This window comes from Camarhynchus parvulus, chromosome 2 (genome assembly GCF_901933205.1).
Source record: "Camarhynchus parvulus chromosome 2, STF_HiC, whole genome shotgun sequence".
Taxonomy (NCBI): domain Eukaryota; kingdom Metazoa; phylum Chordata; class Aves; order Passeriformes; family Thraupidae; genus Camarhynchus; species Camarhynchus parvulus.
This window is the reverse complement of record NC_044572.1, coordinates 150,874,096-150,901,777: the sequence shown is the minus strand read 5'-3', so window position 1 is coordinate 150,901,777 and position 27,682 is coordinate 150,874,096. Positions and strand designations below refer to the sequence as shown.

General features: G+C 51.2%; 1 protein-coding gene across 1 annotated transcript in view; it reads right to left on the bottom strand.

Moving 5' to 3' along the window:
• ARHGAP39 (Rho GTPase activating protein 39) overlaps positions 1-27,682 on the bottom strand; it is a 110,798-nt gene that overhangs the window by 15,004 nt on the left and 68,112 nt on the right. Inside the window, 4 exon segments of the mRNA XM_030971504.1 lie at positions 4,276-5,072; positions 5,075-5,676; positions 15,032-15,112; positions 26,855-27,286. Of these exon segments, the coding sequence (XP_030827364.1) occupies positions 4,276-5,072; positions 5,075-5,676; positions 15,032-15,112; positions 26,855-27,286 (1,912 nt within the window).

The window sequence follows — 27,682 nt, the reverse complement described above, 5'->3', positions numbered from 1 at the left end:
ATTGATCAAGCAACAGATCGAAAAATGGACCAGCCAATAAACCAATGAACCAACTAACTAATGGCTCAATCAATCAATCAATCAATCAATCAATCAGCCCAGCAACCAAATGATCAATCAACAAACCAATCAACCAAGAAACCAACCAGCAAACCAAGCAGCCAAAAAACCAATGAACCAACCAACCAATGGCTGAATCAATCAACCAATAGATCAATCAGCAAACCAATCAACCGTGGGAGTGCTGATGGAGTGATTGATTGATTGATGGATGGATTGATCAAGCAACAGATCAAAAAACTGACCAGCCAATAAATCAATGAACCAATGGCTCAATCAATCAATCAACCAACCAAATGATCAATCAACAAGTCAACCAACCAACCAATCAACCAACAAACCAATCAATCAACCAACAAATCAATTAACCAATCAACCAACCAACCAACCAATCAACCAACAAACCAATCTATCAACCAACAAATCAATCGACCAATCAACCAACAAACCAATCAACCAACCAACAAATCAATCAACCAATCAACCAACAAACCAATCTATCAACCAACAAATCAATCGACCAATCAACCAACAAACCAATCAATCAACCAACAAATCAATCGACCAATCAACCAACCAACCGTTGCAGCGTTCAGAGGTCTTTCCACCAGCCTCGTCCTCTCCGAGGAGCTTCTCCTCAGTCCCACCATGGCCAAGTGGAGCACGAGTGGCCAGCGGCCAAGGCGGGCTGTGGCACCCACTGGCATCAGGAGGGAGGGAGGGGACCGGTGGGAACGGGTGCCAGGCCGGGCTCTCTCCACACTTGGACAGAAGTTGGTGGCAACGTGGGGGACACAAAGCGGGAGCGGCTTTGGGTTCCACCCGTCCTTTGGGGACACACCCACCCTTAAGAGGCTCCCCCAGGAAATGCCCTCTACCCAGAATCACCTTCCAGGGTGGTTCTCCAGCGGCCACAGGAGGAGGCCGGCGGCTCCTCCAAGCCCTGAGCAACATGGACGGTCCTTCTGAACATCCTGAGGGACAGGAGATGCTCAGGAGTTAACCTTGACCTCTGCAGAGCAGCCAGCTGGGAAGGACCCAGAGGACCCCAGTGTCCTTGTGCTGCTGGCGCCAGCACAGCGTGTGGATGTCACCCCAGGAGGTGGAGGGACACCCCAACAGCTGGTGGCCACGAGGGACAATTGGGTTGGACAACTGGACAATTCTGTGCTCCTGCAGCCAGCCAAGGTGGCTTCATCATCTCTTCTGCACATCCAGGCCAGACCTCCTGGGTTTGAGAGCCCTGGGGACGTGAGCCATGGCAGGGAAGGACAGAGGTGACACTGCTGTCCCCACCTTGGTGGCCCTGAGCAGAGTCCGTGGGCAAGGTGACTCCAGTGCTGCCACGGACTCCGGGGTTGGGCTTCAGATGAGGAACAGAAGAAAAGCAGAAGGTGGAAAGACCCAGGAGCAGGAAAATCCAGGAGGGGACAAGGAAGCCACCCAAAGAGCCACCAGAGCTGCTGGCAGCTGAACTTCTACTGAACTTCTAGTTCTTCAAACAACTCAAGTTTCTTGTCCCTTCAGCAACTCGTCCTGTTCCAGTGTCGAGACCTTCCCATGGACATTGCTCCACTCCCATCCTGACCACAGTGACGATGGCAGGGACATGGGATGGGGACCCTTCACCCCTCGAGGGACCCAGCCCTGGTGTCCCTGTGGACCTCACTTCACCCCAAAGGTCCTTCTGTGTCCTCCAGCCTGGGGTTTCCTGAGTGGGAGGAGATGCAGGAGATGCTCGAAGGTCCCTCGCTTAGCAGCTGCTGGGGACGTGGCTCTTCCAAAAATTGATCCATGGGCTGGACCAGAGCCACCAAGAGAAGAAAATGACCCCATTGGTTGAGGACTGCGACCTTCTTCAGCCAAGGAGAGCATGGTCAGGCCAGGGAGAGACACCAGAAGCGAAATGTGATGGATCCTCTGCTGCCAGAGCCAATAGGAAATTAACTTCAGCCCTAATTAGCTCTAATTAGCACCTTAATGAGCTTGGGGGATGCCCTGGCCCACAAGAAGGGGATGAACCATTGGGTGTCAACCTCAAATGGCCGTGACCTCCTGCCTGTCCCATGGGGTGACCGTGGTGCCACCTCAGGAATTCAGGAATCCTCAAAGGAGAAGATCCTGGAGCCACCTGGGTGGGGCTGGGATGCACCTCAGTGGGGACACTCCACTGGTGACAACCACAGCCATGACCACGGAAGGGGTTGGCTTGGAAGGGACCTTCAAGGTCATCCTGTTCCAATGGCCAGGGACACCTTCCATGATCCCAGGTTGCTCCAAGCTCTGTCCAGCCTGGCCTTGGACACTTCCAGGGATGGGGCACCCACAGCTTCTCTGGGAAACCGGTGCCAGTGTCCCACCACCTTGGTGTCCCTGAGGTTGAGGACGACAGATGGGACCACCAGGACAGAAACCTCTGGGGTGTGGAGAAGATTCCCACCACGTCCCAAGCTCTGTGAAGAAGGTGTGGGATCACCAACGGTGGCATCTTCTTCTCTCGGCGTGAAGATCCAAAGTGGATCTGGAGCTCTCCAGCTTTGGGTTTGGATCTCCCCGTGCAGCACGGAGTCCTTGTGCTTCAGGAATCTTCTTCTGCTGCCTTTGGATGCAGCGCTCCACCGATTTCCATGGACAAAAAAGGAATTTTCCAGATGATTTGCTGTTTCCCGGGTCCATGTCCAGGGTCTCCTTCCTGTTGACTCCAAATTCCATCTTCCAGGAAGTTTTCCAGGTGGTGCCATCACCGGGTTTTTGGAAGCCCTGACAGCCTTTCCCGGGAGGGGAAGGGACTGATGGAGAACATCCAGAAGCTGATGGAGGAAATCCAAGAACCAGGGAAGCATCTGATGGGCCAGAATTGGGCACATGGGGTGCACCAGCTCCAGCAATTCCAGGTCAGAGCCTCAGGGTCTCCTCTGGAATGGGAGTTCAGGGCTGGAGGCAGCCCACAGCCCTGGGAAACAAATTCTGGAAAACTGGTGGCTCTTATGTCCCAAAGTTTTGAGGGACCACCTTGGCAAGGACCGACTTTGAGGGACCACCTTGGTAAGGACCAATTCTGAAGGACCACCTTGGCAAGGACCAACTTCTTTGAGGGACCACCTTGGCAAGATTGAATTTTGAAGGACCACCTTGGCAAGGACCAACATCTTTGAGGAACCACCTTGGCAAGATTGAATTTTGAAGGACCACCTTGGCAAGGACCAACATCTTTGAGGGATCCCCTTGCCAATGACCAACATCTTTGAGTGACCACCTTGCTGATGACCAACATCTTTGAGGGGCCACCTTGGCAAGGACCAACTTCTTTGAGGGACCACCTTGCTAAAGACCAAAATCTTTGAAGGACCACCTTGGCAAGGGCCAACTTTGAAGGACCACTTTGCCAAGAACCAACTTCTTTGAGGGACCACTTTGCCAAGAACCAACTTCTTTGAGGGACCACCTTGCTAAGGGCCAACTTCTTTGAGGGACCACCTTGCTAAGGGCCAACTTCTTTGAAGGACTACCTTGGCAAGGACCAACTTTGAGGGACCACCTTGGCAAGGACCAACTTTTTTCAGGGACCACCTTGGTAAGGACTGACTTTAAAGGACCACCTTGCTAAGGACCAATTTTGAGGGACCACCTTGGCAAGCACCAATTTCTTTGAGGGACCACCTTGGCAAAGACCAAAATCTTTGAGGGACCACCTTGCCAAGGACCAACTTTGAGGGACCACCTTGGCAAGGACCAACATCTTTGTGGGACCACCTTCTTTGAGGGGCCACCTTGATAAGGACCGACTTTAAAGGAGACCAACTTGGTAAGGACCAACTTTGAGGGACCACCTTGGCAAAGACCAAAATCTTTGAGGGACCACCTTGGCAAGGACCAACTTTGCAGGACCACCTTGGCAAGGACCAGCATCTTTGAGGGACCACCTTGGCAAGGACCAACTTTGCAGGACCACCTTGCAAAGGACCAGCTTCCCTGAGGGGTCAGGGATGGGCACTCAGGAACCTCCTGGGAGCTGCGTGGATCCCGGATCTGCCCCACACCGAGGCAGGAGAAGCCACAGCACAGAGCTGAGGCCACCCTGACACAGAGATCCCCGTGCCCAATCCTGGTGTGGGATCATCCCAGGGACCATCCCACTGGAGGAGAAGGACCTTCAACCAGGATCGACCACGCAGCGAAGACCCCCAAAACCGAGAACCTTCCCAAGGGCGTTACCTGAGATGGATGCAGGTATGGCTCGGGGGAGGCCAAGTTTGTCTGGACGGAGACGCTCTTCTCCAGCAGGATCTGGGGGAAGCCCAGCTTCTCGAAGGTGTTCCTCTTCCAGTGCTTGTTCTCCTGCTGCGCCAACGCCTCGTCCTCGCTGAAGGCTCTCACCACGGGGCCCGGCATGGGCAGCGGCAGGGCTCCGTCGCTCTCGTAGCCCGAACCGTCCTTTTGGGAATCCCAGCTGCTCCTCTGCTTCATGTGGTAGTGGGCCTGCTGCGCCTCCCACGCCAGCCGCGCCTGCGCCAGGAACGGCTCCGGGAAGCCCCGCGCCGCCTCCGCCTCGGCCGCCTTGCTCTCCGTCCGGTTCATCGGCGACCTGGTGGGCCCCGGCGCGGCTCGTTCCTCACCCAGCTCTCCCAACACCTCCCTCTCCCCCGAGCCGTCCGTGGAGGAGGCGTTGGCGTCGTGGTTCACCGAAGGCTTCCGGCTTTTCCTCTTCCTGGTGGAGGGCGAGTAACCGGTGGAGGACAAGGTGTCCTGCTGGCTGGACCACGACATGGAGTCCTCGCCCTGGGCCACCTGGGCGCCCGTGGGGCCGGGGCAGAAGTCGGGTCCCTCCATGCTGCTGTAGTCGCCTGATTTGATCTCCAGGCGTTGGTCCCGCACCAGGCAGGGGCTGTGCTGCAGCGAGTAGGAGCCGCCGATGGGGTTGGGGGAATATTTGTGCCTCAAGCCCGTCTTCATCTTGGGGCTGGAGCCCGACTGCTCCACGTAGACCAACTGCCGGACGTATTCCTTGCCGCCGGGCTGTATTCCAGGCTCATGAAGCGGTCGGGACATTTCTGCTTGGTGAGCACCAACTGCTGGTAGGGCGAGTTGGAGCCTTGCTTGGGCGACTGAAGGAAAGGGTGAGGCTTGCGGATGGGCGATTTCTGCGGCGAGCCGGCCTTGTAGCTGCCGCTGGCTTCGTACTGCATGTCCACGGGCGGCTCGTCGTAGATGGGAGCCTGGTACTCCATGGGGGGCTCCTCGTAGAGCGGTGGCTCGTAGGCGTAGCGGGGCGACGAGGGCTGGGATTCGCTGGAATGTTTGCGGTGCTGGGCTTGGAGCGGCGAGCAGAAGGAATCGCCCCGGCCCAACAGCGGCGAGCAGCTGCCCACGTGCTCGGCCCTCTTCAGGAAGGGCGACTGCTTCCTCTCCGGGAAGAAGACGGAGTTGTCGGCGTCCGAGGAGAAGGTTTGGAGGTTGGGCGACTGTTGTCCGCCCGAGGGCCGGCGGGAGCGGGAGCCGGGTTGGTTTTCCGGGGCGTAGCCGTTGCCTTGGTGGAGGAGGAAGCTGGGCTCCCGATCCGTCACCTTGATCAGCATCCGCTCCTTGGTGCCGGCGTTCCATCGCAGGGATGAGGTCCTGTGGGGAGAAACGTCATTGAGGGGGAGGTCAGAATTCCACCAAAATTTGGAATTGTTGGTCCCAAACCTCCTGAGCCTGGAGGATGGATATTCCCAAGTGCTCGAGAGATGGAGGTGGGAGGGATTGGATGGGGTTGGATCTTGGACAAGGCATGGAGGGATAGGACACAGGGAATGGCTTCCCACTTCCAGAGGGCAGGGTTGGGTGGGATAACAGGAAGGAATTCTCGGCTGTGAGGGTGGGGAGGCTCTGGAATGGAATTCCCAGAAAAGCTGTGGCTGCTCCATCCCTGGAAGTGTCCAAGGCCAGGCTGGACAGGGCTTGGAGCAACCTGGGATAGTGGAAGGCGTCCCTGCCCTTGGGATTGGATATTGGGAAGAAATTCTCCTGTGAGGAATTCTTCCCTGGCACAGTGGATGTTCATCTCCTCTGTCCCTGTTCCAAGCCCTTGGGACACTCAGGAGGAAGAGCAAAGATGGATTTGGTGGAGCTGCCCGGCTCACAGGAGGGATCCGAGCTGGAATTTGCTGTTCCCAAGGCACAGGGAAGCACATGCTGTCACCAATCCCACGCTGGAACAGAAGATGCCGGAGGCACCGTCTGCTCTCCCAGTCCATCCCTCTCCAGTTCTCGCTTATTCCCAGCCATTTGTCCCTTCTGTCCCCCAGGAAAAGGTGGAGTGAGTTCAATCGCTGAGTTTTGAGGGAAAAATTCCCACAAAAAGACACAATTCCCTGCAGGAGGCTCCACAGTCTCTCCTTGTTTGTCCACGACCTTGTCCTTGCTCCAAGGGATTTGGGAACAATTTATTCCTTCCTTTTCCACCTTTGGAGCTCCCGGGGACTTGAGCCTCCTGCCAGCTTCTTGCTGCTGAAAACCTGGATGTGTTTGGGCTCCTCCACCTTGGTTTGATGGATCTCAACCCCTCATGGAGCCCCTTCCAGACCCTCAAAATTCCATCCACGACCACAAAACCATGGATTCATGGAATGGTTTGTGCTTAAATCTCATCCAGTTCCTGCCATGGGCTGGGGCACCTTCCACTACCCCAGGTTGCTCCAAGCCCCTTCCCACCTTGCTCTGCTCCTGAAAAATCTGCTTTTCCTGCTCAAACCACACACAAAAACCTTGGATGGCTCCATGTTTCTTCTGGAAAAGCTGGAGGTCTTTAATCCTCACAAATGACCTGATTTTTATACACAGATCCCAAAAATCGTGAGGAAAAAAAACAGAAGAGCCACAGAGGAACTGGACTGGAATTCCCAGGGAATCTGTGGCTGCCCCATCCCTGGAAGTGTCCAAGCCCAGGCTGAACAGGACTTGGAGCAATCTGGGATAGTGGAAGATATCCCTGCCCATGGAAAAGGGTTGGAATGAGATGATCCGGAAATTCCCTGCAGAAATCCACGTTTCCACATTTTCCCCACGCCCGCCCGAACCCAAATCCCTCCTAAATCCAGGTGTTTTCACTCAAACCAGGTGAAACCACCGCTTAATTCCCAGCTTTGCAGCTGGCATTAATATTCCATCTGGCAGCAGCGGATCCGAGGAAAAATCCCCAACGGAGCAGCGGCGCTTCCGTCAAATCACCTCATCCAGGCCGAGCTTTCAATCCCAAACATTAAATAAAGGGAAGCGATGTTCCAGAAAGCTCCGTGGATTATGGTCAGTGCCCCCCCTCCAAAAAAAAAACAAACCACCCCACGGAATAAATGGAATTTTCTGCCGACAAAAGGAATCCCAAAAAGGCAATTTTTGGGGCTGAAATCGCTGCCCACGAGCGGGGCGGCCGCTCCAAGAAATTCAAGGGATGCTGGCACGGGGCATCCGGCAGAAATTCCAAGTATTCCTGTTATTTCTGGCTTGGCACCGCGTTCTCCCTGCTGTTTTCTCCGCGTGGGGAAGATTTTTTTGTGCTCTGTACATTTCCATGACAAAACCGCTTCCCAAATCCCTCCGTTGTCTCCTATCCAAGAAATCCATTTCTTTGGAAATTTGTGTGATTCCCACATAATTTCCACCTGGTTTGGGGCAGGATTTTTCCATGTTCTCCTAAATTTCCTTCCCTGCTCCAGTGCCTCCTCCTTGATCTTCTTCCAACCTTTGGGAAGTCAACGATGGAGAGGAGAAACCTGGATCCCTCATCCGGGAATTCCTTTGCTTCCCATTGTTTTTTTCTGGAGAGACCCCACACCTGCAGATCCCCCCCCTCATTTGCATATAATTATTCATTCCAGCTAGAATTTCGACCATGCGCAGCTCAAAATTCCTTAAAATCCCACGAGAACAACCAAAATTATGGATTTTTCACATTCCTGATGATTTAAGGGAGCTGAGGGGCAGCCCCACTCCATCAAGGTGGGACTGAGGGAATAAATCACAGCTGGGTTTAAGCAGAATTATTTAAAACTATATTTCGTTCTTTTAAACCAAAATTATTTGGTTTTTGATGGAATGAGGCGGCGACGTGAAGTTTATGAACAAGAATATTTCCAAAACTGACCCAAACTGTGCATTTTTCCAAGATTTCTTCCCCTGCTCCGGAGTTATTTAGACTTTGCAGGTGAAGATTAAAATTTAGAGCTGGGATTAAGTGGATTTTCCCCTCCCTGGGGAAAAAACCCCTGGATTTGAATAATTCAAATATCAGAATGCAGCAGGATTCTCCAGGAAAAGCAAAAGATCCTTGGGCACCCCCACCACCCCAAATTCCCCAAATCCCAAATTCCCGCCTTGCTCTTCCTCACCTTCCTCCCCCGGCCGTGGGATTTGGGAGCATCCTCACCCTCCGCCTTCCACCTGAGATTAAAATTCCCTTTTCCAGGGCTAAACTGGGATGGGAATGAGGACAACGAGGAAAACAGCCCGGCCCCTCTTCCCTCCCAGCTGGGCACCGCCTGCTCCGAGCACATCCCGCTGGGAATTCCGGGATCAGGAAAAAACCCTGGCACGGTGCCCGGTGCCGCTCTGGCAGCACGAAAATCTCCGTGCAAAAAAGCAGGGAAAGGTGAGCAGCAGAGCCTGAGGACATCCAGGATTCCACCTGGAGCCTCCCGTGATCCATCCGAAATTTTCCAGCTGGGAAAACGCCCTCAGGACAGGAACCCAGCCTCTATAATCACGAGAAAGCTCGTATTTTATGTTAATTTGAAATCAAATGAAGCTGCGTGGTGAAATCCTGAAATCCTCCATCCCTAAGGTTTCGCTGCTCTTCGCCAGCGAGTAGTGCTGTTCCCAAAAAACTGACATGGAATTCCATGGAATTCCATATATTTAATAATCCCGGGGCTTGGGCTGGAATTTTAAATTCTACATTTTAAAATTTCAAATTTTTAAATTTTGTGGGATTTGGGGTTCTCACAACCCCACCGTGGCCTCTCCAACCCTTCTTCCACACTTCCAATCCAACCCTTCTTCTGCACTTCCAATTCCTTTTCCCATCTTTTGGAAGCATCACTTCCTCCTTGGAGTTCATTTTTTTAGGAAGCCTTTTGATTGGTTGAAGCTGATTCCTAGAAAAACCGGAACGAGCGAGGTGAAATTTGCATAATTTGGGCAATAAAACGGATATTTTGGGAAGAAGGTGAGCGCCAGGATCGAGTTTTTCCCGGATGATTTGATGGACACAACACAAACCACGGGATATCCACGAGGAGGAAAATCCAGTTTGGTCTTTCTGTGGGGATTTTGGAGCGACGGGAATGTTGAAGCCCAAATTCTGTTGACATCAAATCTTGGTTTGGTGGATGTCCACGACCTCCACACACACAATTCCATTCTCCAACTAAAATGTTCCCAAAGGATTATACCCATCAAAATACCACTAAAAAAAAAAATTCTTATTTGTCCAAAATTGTCCGATCCCTGTCTCCGGATGGCGCTGTGGGATCACCTTTAGCTCCAGGACCTCAACACCAAATCTCTCCGTGGAACATCTCCGATCTTCTGCTGCTCCGGCGGCATCGGCACTAATTAACACCACGGAAGCTGATCAAGACCAGAGGGAGATAACGACCCATCCCATCCCTCACCATCCCATTCCAACTTTTTTTTCAGGAGAAGCGGGGCCAAAAATGAAATGAAAAATTCATCAGGAAGGTGAATTTTTGCCGTTTTCTGGCAGCTGTTTGGGTGGGATTGGTCAGGTCGGGACGTTGGAGGCCACGGATCCATAACCAAAGGATTTTATGGGATGTCCATGATGAGGGAACACCAAAATGAATTTGGATGATCACTCCTTGGATGAAGGTCAGGTTGACCTTGCTGAAGGTCAGCTCAGGGTGGACCTTCCCCACCCATCTTTGTCCTCTTGGTTTGGGACATCCATGATGGCCGGGGGGGTCTCCACTGAGTTTCTCCAGGATCAATCCCATCAGGAACCCACCAGGAGGAAGCACAAGACCAACACAACCGAACCGGGAACGAACACCAAATTCCCGGGAGCCAATGGGGGCTGCTCATCCCAATTAAAGCCATCCCCCAAAAATAGCTTCGTTCCCAAAATCCAAATGTCACCGAAAACAAGAGGAGATCTTTCCAGACTGGAGAGGGAGGAGGGAATGCTGGGAAAGGAGCACAGAAGAGCCTTTGTGGCTCTGAGGAATCAGCTGGGAAGAACAAAAGACCAGAAGTGACATTTCCCAAAATAGCCGATCAATAGGGAATCTGCTCATTCCTGCTGGCTCCGGGAGCGCCACAAAGAGTTCCAAATATGGTGATTTTATTTTTTTTTTAGCTCTTGCCTATTCCGAGTGGATTTCACATCCCCCGGAGCCCATTCCCTGCTCTGAAGCTTTTCCTCCTCTTGGTGTCTCCAGCCTGACGGGACACAGGGAATGGCTTCCAGAGGGCACGATTAGCAGGGATTTTGGGAAGGAATTCTTCCCTGAGGATGAAATTCCCAGAAAAGCTTTGGCTGCTCCATCCTGGAAGTGTCCAAGGCCAGGTTGGATGAGGCTTGGGCAGAAAGCCCAGCCCAGGAGGTCCCACCACTGTGATACCACCAAGAGCAACCATCAACCCTCATCCCTTTTTTTCCCCAAAAGATGGGATTTTCATCTCATGGCTCCCTAGGGAATCACTGGTGTCAGTTCTGCTCCTCTTCCTCACTTCCAAGGAAATGGATTGACCTCTAAAAATCAGGAATGGTCACACTGACCTCTAAAAATCAGGAATGGTCACATTTATGAACTCACGGTCGGAACCATGCTCAAAATCTGGCGTGGTGGTTCCTCACCTCCTTCCTGGGTTTCTCCAAACCCCCTCAAGTCTATTCCTGAATTTTGGGCCTGGATTTACAGAACTCTGCCAAATTGCAGCCATTCCCTGAACCCACGTGGCGCTAGGACAACAAATCCTGATGGAGAAGGGCTGAACATGGCCAGGGCAGGATTTGGACACTGAACCATTTGGATACTGAACCTCCAACCATGGAGGATGAATCCAAAAACTCCTGCGGGAGCCAAGAGGTGAAAACACCTGGAAAATTACAATTTTTCGGCAAATTACGTCTGCGTCCCAAAACAGAGGTGGCCTCATGACCACGACCACCTCGTAAACCCTGGCAGACACCAACCCACCTCCGAAACCACCTCAGGTGCCTCCACGGGAGGTTCTGTGGAGCTCCGAAAGGTGGTGCCAGGATTTTTGGGAGCCAACCCTAATTCTCTCCTTTTTTCCCTGATTCCTTCACTGTAAAGTGATTCCTGTTGACCGCGAGAAGATTGAAGAACTCTTCAAACATTCCTGGGTGTGGAGGTCCAGGAGAAATGGAGGAAGAGCAAGCCAAGGATCCCGCGCAGGTGAAGCAGCCGCCATCCTGGTCTCCTAGAGCGCCCACGGAAGAATTCCAGGATTCTCCCTGCTCATGGATTGGACATCCCAACTCTCCACAAAGAGCTGGAACACAATGGAGCACCTTCTCCAGCTCCAAAGCCTGGAATGATGGATTTGGAGAACTTTGGTGCCCCCCTGCTGCCGGGAGGAGAAAGGGAGAAAAGAGTCCTTAACGTTGAAGATTTTTGGTCTAAAATTCAGCTTGAGCAGCCTTGGACTTTCCGTCCATTAACTGGCCAAGGCAATCACGGGATGAAGACAGAAATTTGGGAATTCTCCCACAAACAAGCGGATTTCCCGATGGGAAGACTGATTGATTGATTGATTGGTTTTGGATTAGCGAAGAGTTCAACTCCCTCGATGGAACGAGGACACGAAGCAGCTCCGGGGACCCCAAATCCAGAGGGAATGAAGAGGGGAAGGGTTGAGGGCAGGGATTGGAAATGATGGGATTTCACAAAAGCCTTCCAGGCAGACGGAGCACAACCTCATTCTCTTAATGACACCCATTAATCTTCATTATTTGGAAAAATCTCCCATGGGAATTGTTGTCCGGGATCTCCAAGGAAGTGGAAAAATCCTTCCCTGCTCCCAAGGACGTTGCTGCAGCTCCTGAGGTGACCCACCAGGAGGTGGCGATGATTCCATGGGTGAGGATCCCCAGCTGAATCCCATGGGATTTCTCACTCAAGATCCGGCTGCTCTCCACGAGCCACCTTGATCCAACACTTTGTCCCAACATCTGGGAGTTCTCCAGCTTCTCCTTTCCAGAGGGGATGGAGGAGGGCAGGAACCACGACCTGGGTCTCACCACGCTTTCCCACCCACCAGAGAACCATGGATGAGTTGTGGGGCTCAATCCTGTGTCCCTCTGCCATTTTCCAGAGGAAAACCTCTGGAATTAGTGCCAGGCTCGAGGAAAAGAGGGTTGGAAAGACCTGGGAAGGCTGTTGGCTTGCAGGCCTGACTTTTCAGCTGATCCTGGAATGTCCACAAACGGGGTTTGGACACGAGGGAGCTGTGCCAGCTCCACTGGAAGCGTTTGGGGGCTCATCCCACTCCATGGTGGATCTTTGAAGCTCTGCTTGGGTCCCATCCTGCTCCAAATTCTTCATCTCCATGCTGGGACAACCAGAGACTTCCCAATCCCTGTCCCAAGGTCCTGGAGCACCACGGCACTTCCATCCCAGGCCAGGTTGGGACGGGCTTGGAGCAGCCTGGGATATTGGAAGGTGTCCCTGCCCTTGGAAAGTTTTGGATGGGACTGGACGATCTTGGAGCTCCCACCCAAACCCAAACCTCCAGGATCGTTTCACAAACGGGGTTTGGAAGTGAGGGAGCTGTGGCAGCTCCACTGGAAGTGTCTGGGGGCTCATCCCACTCCATGGTGGATCTTTGAAGCCCTGAGGAGGGCAGGAACCATGACCGGGGTCTCACCACGCTTTCCCACCCACCAGAGAACCACGGACGATTTGTGGGGCTCAATCCTGTGTCCCTCTGCCATTTTCCACAGGAAAACCTCTGGAATTAGTGCCAGGCTCGAGGAAAAGAGGGTTGGAAAGACCTGGGAAGGCTGTTGGCTTGCAGGCCTGACTTTCCAGCTGATCCTGGAATGTCCACAAACGGGGTTTGGACGCGAGGGAGCTGTGCCAGCTCCACTGGAAGCGTCTGGGGGCTCATCCCACTCCATGGTGGATCTTTGAAGCTCTGCTTGGGTCCCATCCTGCTCCAAATTCTTCATCTCCATGCTGGGACACGGAGGCCCAGAGGCCCCTCCCAATCCTGTCCCACGGTCTCCCAGCCCTGCGAGCACCCGGCACTTCCATCCCAGGCCAGGTTGGACAGGGCTTGGAGCAACCTGGGATATTGGAAATCAGCTGATTTTCCAGCTGATCCTGGGATGTCCGGGATCATTTCACAAAGGGGTTTGGAAGCGAGGGAGCTGTGGCAGCTCCACTGGAAGCGTTTGGGGGCTCATCCCACTCCATGGTGGATCTTTGAAGCTCTGCTTGGGTCCCATCCTGCTCCAAATTCTTCATCTCCATGCTGGGACAACCAGAGACTTCCCAATCCCTGTCCAGAGGTCCTGGAGCACCACGGCACTTCCATCCCAGGCCAGGTTGGACAGGGCTTGGAGCAACCTGGGATATTGGAAGGTGTCCCTGCCCTTGGAATGGTTTGGGTGGGACTGGACGATCTTGGAGCTCCCACCCAAACCCATTCCACGATTCCACGATTAATTTCCCCCCCTCACAATTAATCCCATTGACAGGAATCCATCACGAGCTCCGATTCCAGCTCGTGGCGCTCACGGGGTTAAACCAAAGCACGTCCACTCACAGCTAATTAAGCAAAGCTGCTAATTAGCTCCTTGGCTGGCTGGGGGAAGGGCGGCCAGGGCTGCTCCGTGGGTTTTTGTGGGATTGGGAAGACGGAGGCGTCTCCAGCTCAGGAGTGCGGTGACACCAAAGCTTTTAATTGCCACCAGCCCAAATCCGCGTTGTCACTGACAAATCCCACTGGATTCTGGCTTGGCTCCCCCTGCCAATCCCTGATTCCCAACCAAACTTCCCAATTCTCGCTCCTTCCCACCCTTCCTGGGAATTGCACCCGCCCAGCTCCTGGGTGGGATCATGGATTCATGGAGAACATTCGGCCAACGAGGATAAAACCCCGATCCCATCGCCCTGCTGGTTCTCCCTCCTGGAAAGTTTGGAATTTTTTCCCCTCTCTTCCTAAAGTGGAAATTAATTCCGATGCTTCCCAGGAGGTCACTCAGCGGCGGTGAATTCCATGGAATGTGATGGAGACCAGCTTGGAAAAGCTGGAAAACGTGCCGGGAAAAGGGACGAGGAGCATCGCGGCCTTCCCGGTCACCCTTCCCAACACGGAAAGCAAAAGGAAGAGCTGGAGGTGCCTCCACTCATCCCCAACTCCTGAAAAAATCCAGGAATTTGGGGTTTCATCAAAACCCGGAGCAGCCAGGCCAGAAGTGACTCCGTAAATCCCCAAAATCCGGTCTTATCCTTGTCTTGGATTTTTGGGGTTTCACGAGGACCTGGTGGGGTCCAACGGGGACTTCTGGGGTTCGGTGAGGACTTGGGGAATTCAAGAAGGATTTGGGGAGGTTCAAGAAGGAATTTTGGGGATCAGTGAGGATTTTGGGGTTCAGTGAGGATTTGGGTTTCAAGAAGGAATTTTGGGGATCAGTGAGGATTTTGGGGTTCAGCGAGGATTTGGGTTTCAAGAAGGAATTTTGGGGATCAGTGAGGATATTTGGGTTCTGTGAGGATTTGGGGTCCCAGATGGACTTGGGGGGTTCAAGAAGGACTTTTGGGGTTCACTGAGGACTTTTTGGGTTCCTTGAGGAGTTCTGGAGTTCCTCAAAGACGTGAAGGTCAACACACGAAGGGAAGGGACAAGGAGAAGGATTGGAAAATCCTTCGGGAATAAAACATCGGTGACATTCACTGCCCCACCCATCCCAACCCCGATCCTGGAGGGAAATTCCATCTACCTGTAGTGCAGGAGTTGTCCTTCCGCGCTGTAATCCCGATAAATGTCGTATTCCTTCTCGAACACTCCGGAAGGCGACGAGCTGGAAAACAGGAATGGCAGAGGAGGAGTTACCAACGGAGACAGCAACGTCTCCTCTGGGATTTACGGAGATGAATCCCATCAGGACGGGATCCACCTGGCCTGGATCTGCTCCCGGGACCTGCTCCAGCTTGGAGTCGTTGAGTTTTTATTTTGAGTTGTTGGCCGGATGATGTCCAAAGCCACCCATGGCCGTGGTCTCCAGGTTCATTTTCAACCCTTCAAAGACCAAATTTTCCCCTAAAACATCTGAGCAGATCCCAAACATCTCCCGGCTCCATCCCACCCTTTCCAAGTGCTGCTCCCGCTCTTCCACAACCTCGGATGGTCAGAAACAATATGGGAAGAGGAAAATCCCCCAAACCCCCATTTTTGCCACATTTTCATCTAAATCTGAGCCTGCAGAGCTCTTGTTCCTGGAAGACGGAGAAGGTCACACCACCAACCCACTCCAAGAGAAAACATGGGAAAAAAAACCATCTGGAAGTCTGAGATGGAATTTCCAAACTGATTTTCGGACTCGGTGGGGTTCAGTGAAGACTTGGGAATTCAAACTCAGGAATCCAAACTTGGAGTCCAGGAAGGATTTTGTGGGATTCAAGGACTTGAAGCCGCTCCTGTAGGACCAAACCCACTCTGGATCCGTATTTTTGGCTCCACACTTTTCCAAGGGATCCATGAATCCATGCCAAGACCCTCCAACACTTCCCAAAAACCAGGTATTGATAGTCGTGTTTCCAATATTATCCAATCCCGCTGCAAATGAGCGCAGGAAAATTATTTTTGCCTTAACAGCCCTTCCTGCTGGGAATGTGCTCGGATTCGGTCATGTTTGGAAAACAGAGCAAATATTTCTCCAGAAGATGTCTGGAGAAGTAACTTTATTCCAAAAAAACCATCCCTAAAATCCCCCCATGTCTCCCATTAATAAAATTCGGATCTGGTGTTGGTTTCGGGAGGAAAAAAAGAGGGAAAAGAAACAAATCTTCCTAATAGGATAAAGCTCCAAAATTTTAGTGGAGCAAGGAGGCAATAAAATTAAGCTTCTGTCAAAGCTGATTTTAATGGGATTTAGCCCTGGAATTACGGACGGCTGTGTGGAATTGCCTAATCCCTTTTTCCTCACCAGCGCATGTGAATGGAATTCCTCCTCCTCCTCCTCCTCCTCCTCCTCCTCCTCCTGCTCCTGCTGCTCCTGCTCCTGCTCCTGCTCCTCCTCCTCCTCCTCCTCCTCCTCCTCCTCCTCCTTCTCCTGCTCCTGCTCCTCCTCCAGGATTCCCGAGAGAAAGGCATCACCTCTGATCCCACTGCTGTACCCAAAACCATGTTGGAATTTTGATGGATCCCCAATTCCATGGAGGAATCCAGATGAACCCTCAAAACCGTGTCGGAATTTAGATGGATCCCCAATTCCATGGAGGAATCCAGATGGACCCTCAAAACCGTGTCAGAATTTAGATGGATCCCCAATTCCATGGGGGAATCCAGATGGATCTCCACATCCATGGCAGAATCCAGATGGACACCCAAATCCATTGTGGAATTTAGATGGATCCCCAATTCCATGGGGGAATCCAGATGGGTCCTCAATTCCATGGCAGAATCCAGACGGATCCTCAATTCCGTGGCAGAATCCAGATGGATCTCCACATCCATGGTGGAATCCAGATGGATCCCCAAATCCATGGCGGAATCCAGACGGATCCCATCCCTGGAAGTGCGCAAGGCCAGGCTGGAGCAATCTGGGATAGAGGAAGGTGTCCCTGCCCAGGAACTGGATGAGCTCTAAGGTCCCTTCCAACTCAAACCATTCCATGATTCCAGGAGATTCCTGGAGCTGTTCAAGGTCCTTCCCTAGGGATCTGCTTCCCAGCACTCCACCCCCATCCAGCACAGCAGCATCCTTGGGGAAAATCTGGTGGGAATGTCGGTTTTTCCATCTAAAAACTCCACTGGAACCTGGTCATGGCCAAAACGGGATTGTCAAACCCAACGGACACCGGAATTCCCCACGTGGGATGGACCAACAGCTCCTCCACACCCCTCCAGGATGGAATTCTCGCTCCTCTGGATTCCCAGGTTTCTGTTCCAGGTGCCAGCATCAAGCTCCACATGCTCCTCCATCCTTTAATTTCGCTGAGCCTGAAAATGGGTGGATTTTTCTTGGAATTTTTCAGTGTTGTCACTTCCAAGATCTTCCCAATCCATTGGAGCCATGGCTTGGTTTCCATCCATCGTTTTTCCCGCTGTTCCATTTCCCGTCAGCGTTAATTATCCCCATCCAAACGAGCTCCAGGCCTCCTCCCGTCCATCTCCAGCGAGTTTTGGAGTTGATGGATGAGCGAATCCATCCCAAAAATTCTGACCAAAATGGGATTGTCAAACCCAATGGACACCGGAATTCCCCACGTGGGATGGACCAACAGCTCCTCCACACCCCTCCAGGATGGAATTTCCGCTGGATTCCCAGGTTTCTGTTCCAGGTGCCAGCATCAAGCTCCACATGCTCCTCCATCCTTTATTTTGGCTCATCCGAAAATGGGTGGATTTTTCTTGGAATTTTTCAGAATTTTTTGCTCCCAACATCTTCCCAATCCATCGGTTTCCATCCATCGTTTTTCCCGCTGTTCCATTTCCCGTCAGCGTTAATTATCCCCATGCAAACGATCTCCAGGCCTCCTCCCATCCATCTCCAGCGAGGTTTGGAGTTGATGGATGAGCGAACCCATCCCAAATATTCCGACTGGGGGGAGCCGGGCAGGGAATTTCCTCAGGGATCCGCGGGAGGATGGAGCGGCAGTTGGACATTCCCAGGGATGGCCGAGCCGGCCGCGCTCGCTTTTCCGGGACGAGCCGAGTTTTTGGGAATAATTAAAAACCACCAGCTGAGATTCCGGCGTTAACGAGCATCCTCTGGAATCAGCCAGGGCAGGATTCCCAGCTGATTCCTGGTTAATATTTAACCAGGAATTCCGGCTATCCCGGCTTCCCGCGGGCAGGGATGCGACGGAGCGTGGCCCCTGGTGTTTTCCCAAGGTTTTTAAGGGAAATCCTTACGGATTTTGCTTGGCCCAACAGATTTGTTGGATTGAAGGAGGAATTTTACAGTGAGGGTGGTGCATCTGTGGATGCTTCATCCCTGGAATATTCCAGGCTGGGTGGGATGGGGCTTGGAGCAACCTGGGATGGTGGAAGGTGGCCCTGCCCATGGAAAGAGGATGGAACTGGATGGTTTTCAGGACCCTTCCAACCCAAACCATTCCATGTGTAAGGTCTTTCCTGGAATCTCCACACGGGCCCGGTTTGTGTCCTCAAGCCAGACGTTCCCACCCAACCTGGCCTCGGAACAGCCGGCATAATCTGGAAAACTCAACCCAAACAAATAATTCCCAAAACGGGCGTCAAGGACTCCCACAAGAACGGGGCTACGACTGCATTCCCAGAAATCCCAACGGATAAAATCGCACGGAGATGATCACAGGAAGCAAAACCAGTTCCAACCAAAAACCCGACCGGTTTGGAAACCCAGCTTTGGTTTTGGAAAAGTGTCCTGAGGTCTCCCCAAAATCCTTCTCCATGCAAAACCGGCCCGGCTCCACAGATTATTGATAAGGATATCCAGATTATTGATAAGGATCGGGAGAAGAGTCGGGATCGGCCTGGGAGGAGCCTGAAATTGGGAATGAGCCTTCAACCGCCACCCTCCGGGCTGGACAATCCGGTTTTTATCCATCAAATCGTGTCCCTGGATGGATGAGGGACACATCCAAAGCCTTTCTGGGGCACTTCAAAGGTGGTTTTCCGCGAATAAAGGCGATTTTCCATTTAAAAAGTGTGATTTTCCAGTGAAAAATGTGATTTTCCACTAATAACTGTGATTTTCCAATAATAAAGGTGGTTTTCCAATAATTAAGCTGATTTTCCAGTAATCAAGATGATTTTCCATTAGTAAGTCTGATTTTCCAATGAAAAAGGTGATTTTCCAATAATTAAGGTGATTTCCAATTTAAAAAGTGATTTTCCAGTAATGAAGATGATTTTTTTCATTAATAAGTGCGATTTTCCACTAATACGGATGATTTTTCAATAATTAAGGTGATTTCCAATTATAAAAAATTATTTTCCAGCAATGAAGATTATTTTTCATTAATAAGTATGATTTTCCAATGAAAAGGGTGGTTTTCCACCAATAAAGGTGATTTTCCAATAAAAAAGGTGGGTTTTCCAACAATTAAGGTGATTTTCCAGTAATGAAGATGATTTGTTATTAATGAAGATGATTTTTCATTAATAAGTGTGTTTTTTCAATGAAAAATGTGATTTTCCACTAATAAGGAAAATTTCATGCAAATAAGGGTGATTTTCCAAAAATTAAGGTGATTTTCCAGTTAAAAAAGTTATTTTCCAGTAATGAAGATGATTTGTTATTAATGAAGATGATTTTTCATTAATAAGTGTGATTTTCCGCTAATAAGGGTGGTTTTCCAATAATTACAGCGATTTCCAATTTTAAAAAAAGTGATTTTCCAGTCATGAAGACGAATTTCCAGTGAAAAAATTGATTTTCCATTATTAACTGTGATTTTCCAATGAAAAAGGCGATTTTCCACTAAGTGTGGTTTTCCAGTGAAAAAAGCGATTTTCCAATAATTAAGCTGATTTTCCAGTAATGAGGACGATTTGTTATTAATGAAGATGATTTTCCAATAATTAAGGCGATTTTCCAATAATTAAGGCGATTTTCCCATAATTAAGGTGATTTTCCAATAGAAAAGGTGATTTTGCATTAACCAAGATGCTTTTACACCAATAAAATTAATTTTCCCTCAACAATTTTCCCTAAACCGCGGCTTACAAATCCTCCAGCACCGACAGAAATTTATCCTGGGAACCTCTGGCACAAACAACAAAACCTAACTAATGTTTTTTTTTTTAAATCAACAAATCCAGCAGGTTTTTTTTTTTTTCCTGCCTAGAACACGGCACCATTCCCCAGCCTTTGGAAAATCAGGGAAAGCGAGCGGCCGGAAATAGCTCAGCTCCATGGCAAAAGCCAGGAATAGAAATGAAATCCCGGCTCCAAATCCCCGGCTTTAATCGCCGCCCTCCATACTCTTAATTACGGCCCCCGCCTCCCATAAAACTTCAAAGATGGTTTTCTTCGGAATTACGCAACCGGAATTTCGGGGCCGACGCAAGCGCTCGGAGGAATTAGGCAAATATCCGAAATATCCGCCTAATCCGGGGAATTCAAGGGAAGGATATTAAAAAAGCTTCAGACCCCGATTTCCATCCCAGCTCGGAGCAAAAAATGCCAGATATGAGATTTTTTTTTTTTTTTTTTTTTTTTCCTGGGAAATCTTTGAGGATGGAATGAGGAAGGGGAGTCCAGTCTTGTTTGGGTTATGCCGGGAATGTGTTTTCCACCGGTTATCCCCAAATATTTCCTCGGATAATTCCATCCCCGGGGAGTTTCACCGTCTCAATAAACTCAAGGGTCATGGGGAGGAACTGCATTAAGGAAGGAGCCTGGAAAATGGATTTGAGGATCTTGGAAGTCTTTTCCGACCTTTAATTCCGTGGAAAACTCACCCGGATGGGTGGGACGGGACCCGGCACCGTTGGAGCACCCCCAGGGCTGGAAAAGGGGAAAGGAAGTTGAAGCCAAAGGAATTTTGGAGCAGGAAAATCTCCCGTGGAGGGAAATCCAATTTTTGGGTAAATTTGGGAATGCTGGGAGATCCTACCAAAGAATTCCAGCAATGCCCCATCCCTGGAAGTGTCCAAGGCCAGGCTTGGAGCAACTCAAACTGTTGGAAGACCACGGAATTCCGGCCCCTTTGCCATGGACGGGGACATCCAGCGTCACTCGGAGATGGATTGGGTGGGAATAAACCAAAACCGGGGATGAAGCACCACAAAAAAACCATCGGAAAACTGAGTTTGGGATCCTTCCTCACAATCTGGGAAACTGAGGATCTCGTGGGACCAGGGGAAGAGGCTGAAGCCGGGGAATTTCCAGTTCTCCCAAGTTCCTCCTGGCTCCTCACACCAGGTGACCTCACCCGGCTGGGAAAATCCCACACTTGGATGAAGAAAGGCCCAGAATTCCAAGCCTCAAGCTCCTGCTGGAGGCAGGACATTGGGAAGGAAACTCCCGAGGATCTTCCCCGTGCCTCGGTCCTTCCGCGCGGTTTTCCAGAGGGACTCCAAGTCCTCGATTTCTCTTCCTTCTCATCCTGGAGCAAGGCTGGGAATCCCTGCCAGGACCTGGAAAACCCTCGGGCAGCAGGTGCTCCGGGGATTTACGTCATTGATCCACCTGTTTGCCAAACCCGGGCACGGCAGGTTCTTCCCAGCGCCTCCCGGGAAAGGAAATAAACGGAGAGAATTCCAAGGAAAAATCATGGGACGCTCAAATTGGGTATTTTAGAGATTTGAGGCATCTTTTATTCCACAAATCTGCTTTTTTTTGGGAATTTTTGGAGTCAGGACATGGCTGCTGCCTGTTAGGGGTGGGGGTTTGATCCCAGAGAGCTGCAGCGGGCGCATTCCAGGGATTGGATTTTGGGATAATTCCCCTTGGATATTCCAGCTCAGCCTTAATCCAGGAAGATTTAAATGCTCTGTTTTATCTCCGATTTCCCGGCACTTTCATAACCAGGACGTGCAAAAAAAAGTGGGAATCCTGAGGAATAACTCGGGCACAATATCCCAGCAGATGGGATTTGGGTGAAGACCCCTTGCATTCCAAAATTCCTGCGTTTTTGTCCAAGGAAAATGCTCCTGACGGTCAAAAATCCACTTCCTTGTCCTTCAAGCTTCCCCTTGGAATTCCTCCTTGGAGAAGCAGCGGCAGGGCCGAGTTTTCCATGGAAAAGGCTTCCTTTTCCCTTGCCTGACACCTCCTCCAAGGATTTCAAGCCCATAACCTCAGACACTTCCGCGACGGCGCGGAAAATCCCGACACCAAATCCGGCCGACGTTTCCGCTCCGAGATTTCACGGCTGTCAAGGCACGCGCCGCAGGAAAGCCAACGTTTTAAGACAAGCGTGGAAAACTCCAGGGAAAAGCTGGGAAATCCCGCTGGGAAGGCTCTGCTGACCACCAGGACAAAGCTGCTGTTGAGATCCCGGGGTTGATTCCCGAGCTGGGAATCAAATCCCACCTCACTGTGGAAGCGCGAGGTGATTCCGGTGGGATCCAGGAGCTTGGCAACGGCAAATTCCCAGTGGATTCCAAGGGCCGACCCGCACGGGTGGGATGGAACATCCCCATGGATGTGAGGAATGGACTGGGAGAGGCCTCCAGCATCTGGAGACGCTCTGGTTCCTAAATCCTAAATTTTAAGGGTGTGAATTCCAATAAAAACTTCCCCACTTATCCCAAATTCCCTTTTCCAACCAGATGAGCTGAGCTTATCCAGAAACCTTTTAAATAAGATTTCCTGGGATGAAACCTGGACTGGGAGGTTCCACCAGGAAACCCCCAGAGCTCCCTCCCAGCTGCGGATCTCCTGTGAGAAACCCAGCTGAGATCTGGGAATCGTGGAATCTCATGGAATCATGGAGTGGCTGGGGTTGGGAGGGGCCTTCAAGATCATGGAATTCCACAGGGACACTTTCTGCTATCCCAGGTTGCTCCAAGCCTTGTCCAAGCTGGCCTTGGACACTTCCAGGGACGGGGAAAACGCAGGAATGGGGAAAACGCAGGAATGGGGAAAACGCAGGAATGGGGGAAACGCAGGAATGGGGAAGACGCAGGAATGGGATTTTTTTTTCCAGTCAGGATATGAGGATCAAGGGTGGGATGCAGCCATGCGTTGGCTGAGCTGATGGCACTCAATCCTGTCATCCCCAGGGATGCAGGTGGGAATTCCAGTCAGCAGGAATTTCTGCTCCCTCTAATGGCACCTGAATTTTAAAATTTTTTAAAATGAATTTTTAAAGGTCCAACACCTGGGATCTGCTCAATCCCAATCCCTGGAAAGGCCAAGACCTGGAATTCCCGGAGATTCCAGGACACACAACCTCCCATGGGCCAAACCCAGCCCAGGGCTGAATTCTCTTCCAGGAGATTTCCAGGGATCAAACATTTTTATTTGAGAGTCCTGATTCCACCTTGGGAATGATCCTTTCCCCAGGAAACTCCTGCATTCCACCTTGGGAATGATCCTTTTCCCAAGAAATTCCTGATCCCGCTTTGGGAACGATCCTTTCCTCAGGAAATTCCAGATCCCAGCTCAGGAATGATCCTTTCCCCACGAAATTCCTGATCCCACCTCGGGAATGATCCTTTTTTCCAGAGAAACTCCTGATCCCACCTCAGGAATGATCCTTTCCCCAGGAAACTCCTGATTTCATCTCCAGAATGATCCTTTCCCCAGGAAATTCCTGATCCCACCTCGGGAATGATCCTTTCCCCAGGAAACTCCTGATTTCATCTCCAGAATGATCCTTTCCCCAGGAAATTCCTGATCCCACCTCGGGAATGATCCTTTCCCCAGGAAATTCCAGATCCCATCTCCGGAATGATCCTCTCCTCAGGAAATTCCAGATCCCACCTTGGGAATGATCCCTTTTCCAGGAAATTCCTGATCCCACCCCTGTTCTTGCAGCAAATCCCAGGGAATTTAAAATCCATCCCCCGATCCTTGTTAATCCCTCACGCCGCTTTGGGAATGGGATCCTGCTCCATCAACACCTCCTGGGCTCATTTCCCACCAGGAAAACGGGAATTCTGCCCCTCTGACCTGGCCAGGTGAGATCCCACCTGGAATTCTGCATCCAAGATCCAACAGCAGGAGGATGTGGAGCTGCTGGAGCAATTCCAGAGGAGGCCATGGAGATGCTCCAAGGGCTGGAGAGAGGCTGGGAAGAGCTGGGAATGTCCAGCCTGGAGAAGGGAAGGATCCAGAGAAATCTTGGAGCACCTTCCAGTGCCTAAAGGGGCTCCAGGAGAGCTGGAGAGGGACTTGGGACAAGGGATGGAATGCCAGGACACAGGGAATGGCTTCCCACTGCCAGAGGGCAGGGATAGATGGGATTTGGGAAGGAATTCTTCCCAGGGAGGGTGGTGAGGGGCTGGGATGGAATTCCTGGAGAAGCTGTGGCTGCCCTTGGATCCCTGGAAATGTCCCTGTCCAGACTGGATGGTGCCTGGACCAACCTTGGATAGTGGCAGGTGTCCCTGCCCATGGAAAAGGCTGAAATTCCACGATCTTTCAGGCCTCCTCCATCCCATCCCATCCCATCCCATCCCATGATTCTGTAATTCCACAGCTCCACGATTCCACATCCGCCGGCAGCGAACGACCCCAAACCCATCTCCATTCCCCAAAATCCCCCTGCTCCACGAGGATCCCCCCATTCCCAGGCTCGGAGATTCCATCAGAGCCCCTCCCGGGACCTGGGGAAGGCGGAACCTGCCCCGCGGCGCGGAGCCTCCGATGTGCCACATGAAAGCGCTCGCCGAGCCGGGAATTCCCGTTCCCATCCAGCCGCAGTTTCTGGCAGCAGCAGTTGGGAACGGGAATTCCACCCCGGATTGGTCTCCTCAACCTGGCCGGGTCCTTAACGTGGTCAAAAAGCATCAATTAAGAGAAGACAAATACATTAATTAACGACCTGCCTCAGGTCTCCCAGAAAAGCTGCGGCTTCTCCGTGCCTGGAATCATCCCAGGTCAGGCTGGGATGGTGGGAGGTGTAGGAGATGGAAAAATATGGATTTTAAGGCTCCTTTCCAACCCAAACCATTCCACAATTTGCAGATTTTAGTCCATAAAAGATGAAAGGACAACGGAGGAACGACGCGAATGTCTCCGAATGTTGTCCTTGGGAACGGAGCTCTGGCTCCCTTCTCCTTCCCGAGGGAAATTATCCCTGCCAGGAGCTCCCCAGACCTGTGGGACAAGCCGTGGTTGTGGCGTGAATCATCCCAACTTCTCAGGGAGATCTTATCCAGGGAAATCATTTAAAACCACGCCGGGCTCTAACCCCAAATTTCAAATCCTAAAAACAAATTTCAAGAGGACGAGAAATTATTCCTTGGAGGAAACTTCCTGCAGGGAACATCTAAAACATCCCTAAGGTGGAGAAACACCTTTTCCTGATGTTTTGCTCTCTTCCTCCTTGTTTTTTGGAGGATCCAACTCCACTCTCAGCGGAGACCCATGAGGAGAGCATGAGGAACCAACCACAAACCATCTTTACCCAAGGCCGGCAGGATTTTGCTCTTGGACACCGCCAGCACTCGAAATTCCTGATTTTCTCCCGCCGGGGCTCTAAACGCAAATTTCCAATCCTAAAAACGAATTTCAGAGGATGAGAAATTATTCCTTTAGGGAACCTTCCTGCAGGGAACACCTAAAACATCCCTAAGGTGAAGAAAAACCTTTTCCTGATGTTTTTCCCTCTTCCTCCTCCTTGTTTTTTGGAGGATCCAACTCCACTCTCTCAGTGGAGACCCATGAGGAGAGCATGAGCAACCAACCACAAAACACCTTTACCCAAGACCGGCAGGATTTTGCTCTTGGACACCACCAGCACTGGAAATTCCTGATTTTCTCCCGCCGGGGCTCTAAACCCAAATTTCAAATCCTAAAAACGAATTTCAGAGGATGAGAAATTATTCCTTTAAGGAACCTTCCCACAGGGAACACCTAAAACATTCCTAGGGTGAAGAAAAACCTTTTCCTGATGTTTTTCCCTCTTCCTCCTCCTTGTTTTTTGGAGGATCCAACTCAGTGGAGACCCACCAGGGGTCGAGCATGAGGAACCATCCACAAAACACCTTTACCCAAGACTGGCAGGATTGTGCTCTTGGACACCACCAGCACTCGAAATTCCTGATTTTCTCCTGCCTGGGCTCTAAACTCAAATTTCCGATCCTAAAAATGAATTTCAAGAGGACGAGAAATTATTCCTTGGAGGAAACTTCCTGCAGGGAACATCTAAAACATCCCTAAGGTGGAGAAACACCTTTTCCTGATGTTTTGCTCTCTTCCTCCTTGTTTTTTGGAGGATCCAACTCCACTCTCAGCGGAGACCCATGAGGAGAGCATGAGGAACCAACCACAAACCATCTTTACCCAAGACCGGCAGGATTTTGCTCTTGGACACCACCAGCACTGGAAATTCCTGATTTTCTCCCGCCGGGGCTCTAAACCCAAATTTCAAATCCTAAAAACGAATTTCAGAGGATGAGAAATTATTCCTTTAGGGAACCTTCCTGCAGGGAACACCTAAAACATCCCTAAGGTGAAGAAAAACCTTTTCCTGATGTTTTTCCCTCTTCCTCCTCCTTGTTTTTTGGAGGATCCAACTCCACTCTCAGTGGAGACCCATGAGGAGAGCATGAGGAACCAACCACAAACCATCTTTACCCAAGGCCGGCAGGATTTTGCTCTTGGACACTGCCAGCACTGGAAATTCCTGATTTTCTCCCACCTGGGCTCTAAACCCAAATTTCCAATCCTAAAAACGAATTTCAGAGGATGCGAAATTATTCCTTTAAGGAACCTTCCCGTAGGGAACACCTAAAACATCCCTAAGGTGAAGAAAAACCTTTTCCTGATGTTTTTCCCCTCTTCCTCCTTGTTTTTTGTAGGATCCAACTCCACTCTCAGTGGAGACCCATGAGGAGAGCATGAGGAACCAACCACAAACCATCTTTACCCAAGACCGGCAAGATTTATCTTGGAGACCACCACCACTGGAAACTCCCGATTTTCTCCCACCTTTACCTTTCCGTTTCCTCCTTCACCACGGAATACTGGCTGGGCTGGCGGCTCGGGCGCTGCTCCTGCACCTTCTCGCTGCCCTCCAGCTCCTGCTCCAGGGACGAGCTGGTGCTTCCCTCCCTGCTGACATTGCTGCTCCTGCCGGGGCTGTTTTCCGTGGAAGCCCGCGGCGACTCCGTGTTCTGCTTCAGCGTCTGCAGCTTGGCCAGCGGGATGATGTCGCAGTTCTGGGGACGGTGCCACACCGTCCTCTGCGTGGTGGCATTGTAGTAGTAGAAGCGCGAGGTGTTGGGGTCGAAGAGCTCCCACCACTGGTTCTCATTGGTGCGCTTGATCCGCACCCCGGCGGGCGGGTCCCACACGCACTCCCCCGTGATCAGGTTGGCGTACATGCGCTCCCGGGTCCGAGGCTCGATGATTTCCACCCATTCCAGCCTGGGGAAAGGACAGGGAGAGAAGGGAAATGTCAAGCAAGAGACCTCGGAAGGTTCACCCAACCTGACGATTCCGTGATTTGACGCTAATGTGGGATGGAGATGAGCGAGTTCTCAACTCCTCCTTCCACCCCCACTGAATCTTCCATGTCCAATCTCCCACCCATTCCTGGAAAAAACCTGGAAAAGAACAGGCAGAGAGGGGAAGCATCAACCAAGGTCCCTGCCAATCCCGACTATCCCATCATTCCATTATTTTGACGTGAGCGCGAGATGGAGAAGAGCGACTGCTCAGCTCTTCCTTCCACCCCCATCGAGTCTCCCATGTCCAAGGCCCGATGATTCCCACCCATTCCAGCCTGGAAAAGGACAAGGAGAGAAGGGAAACATCAACCAA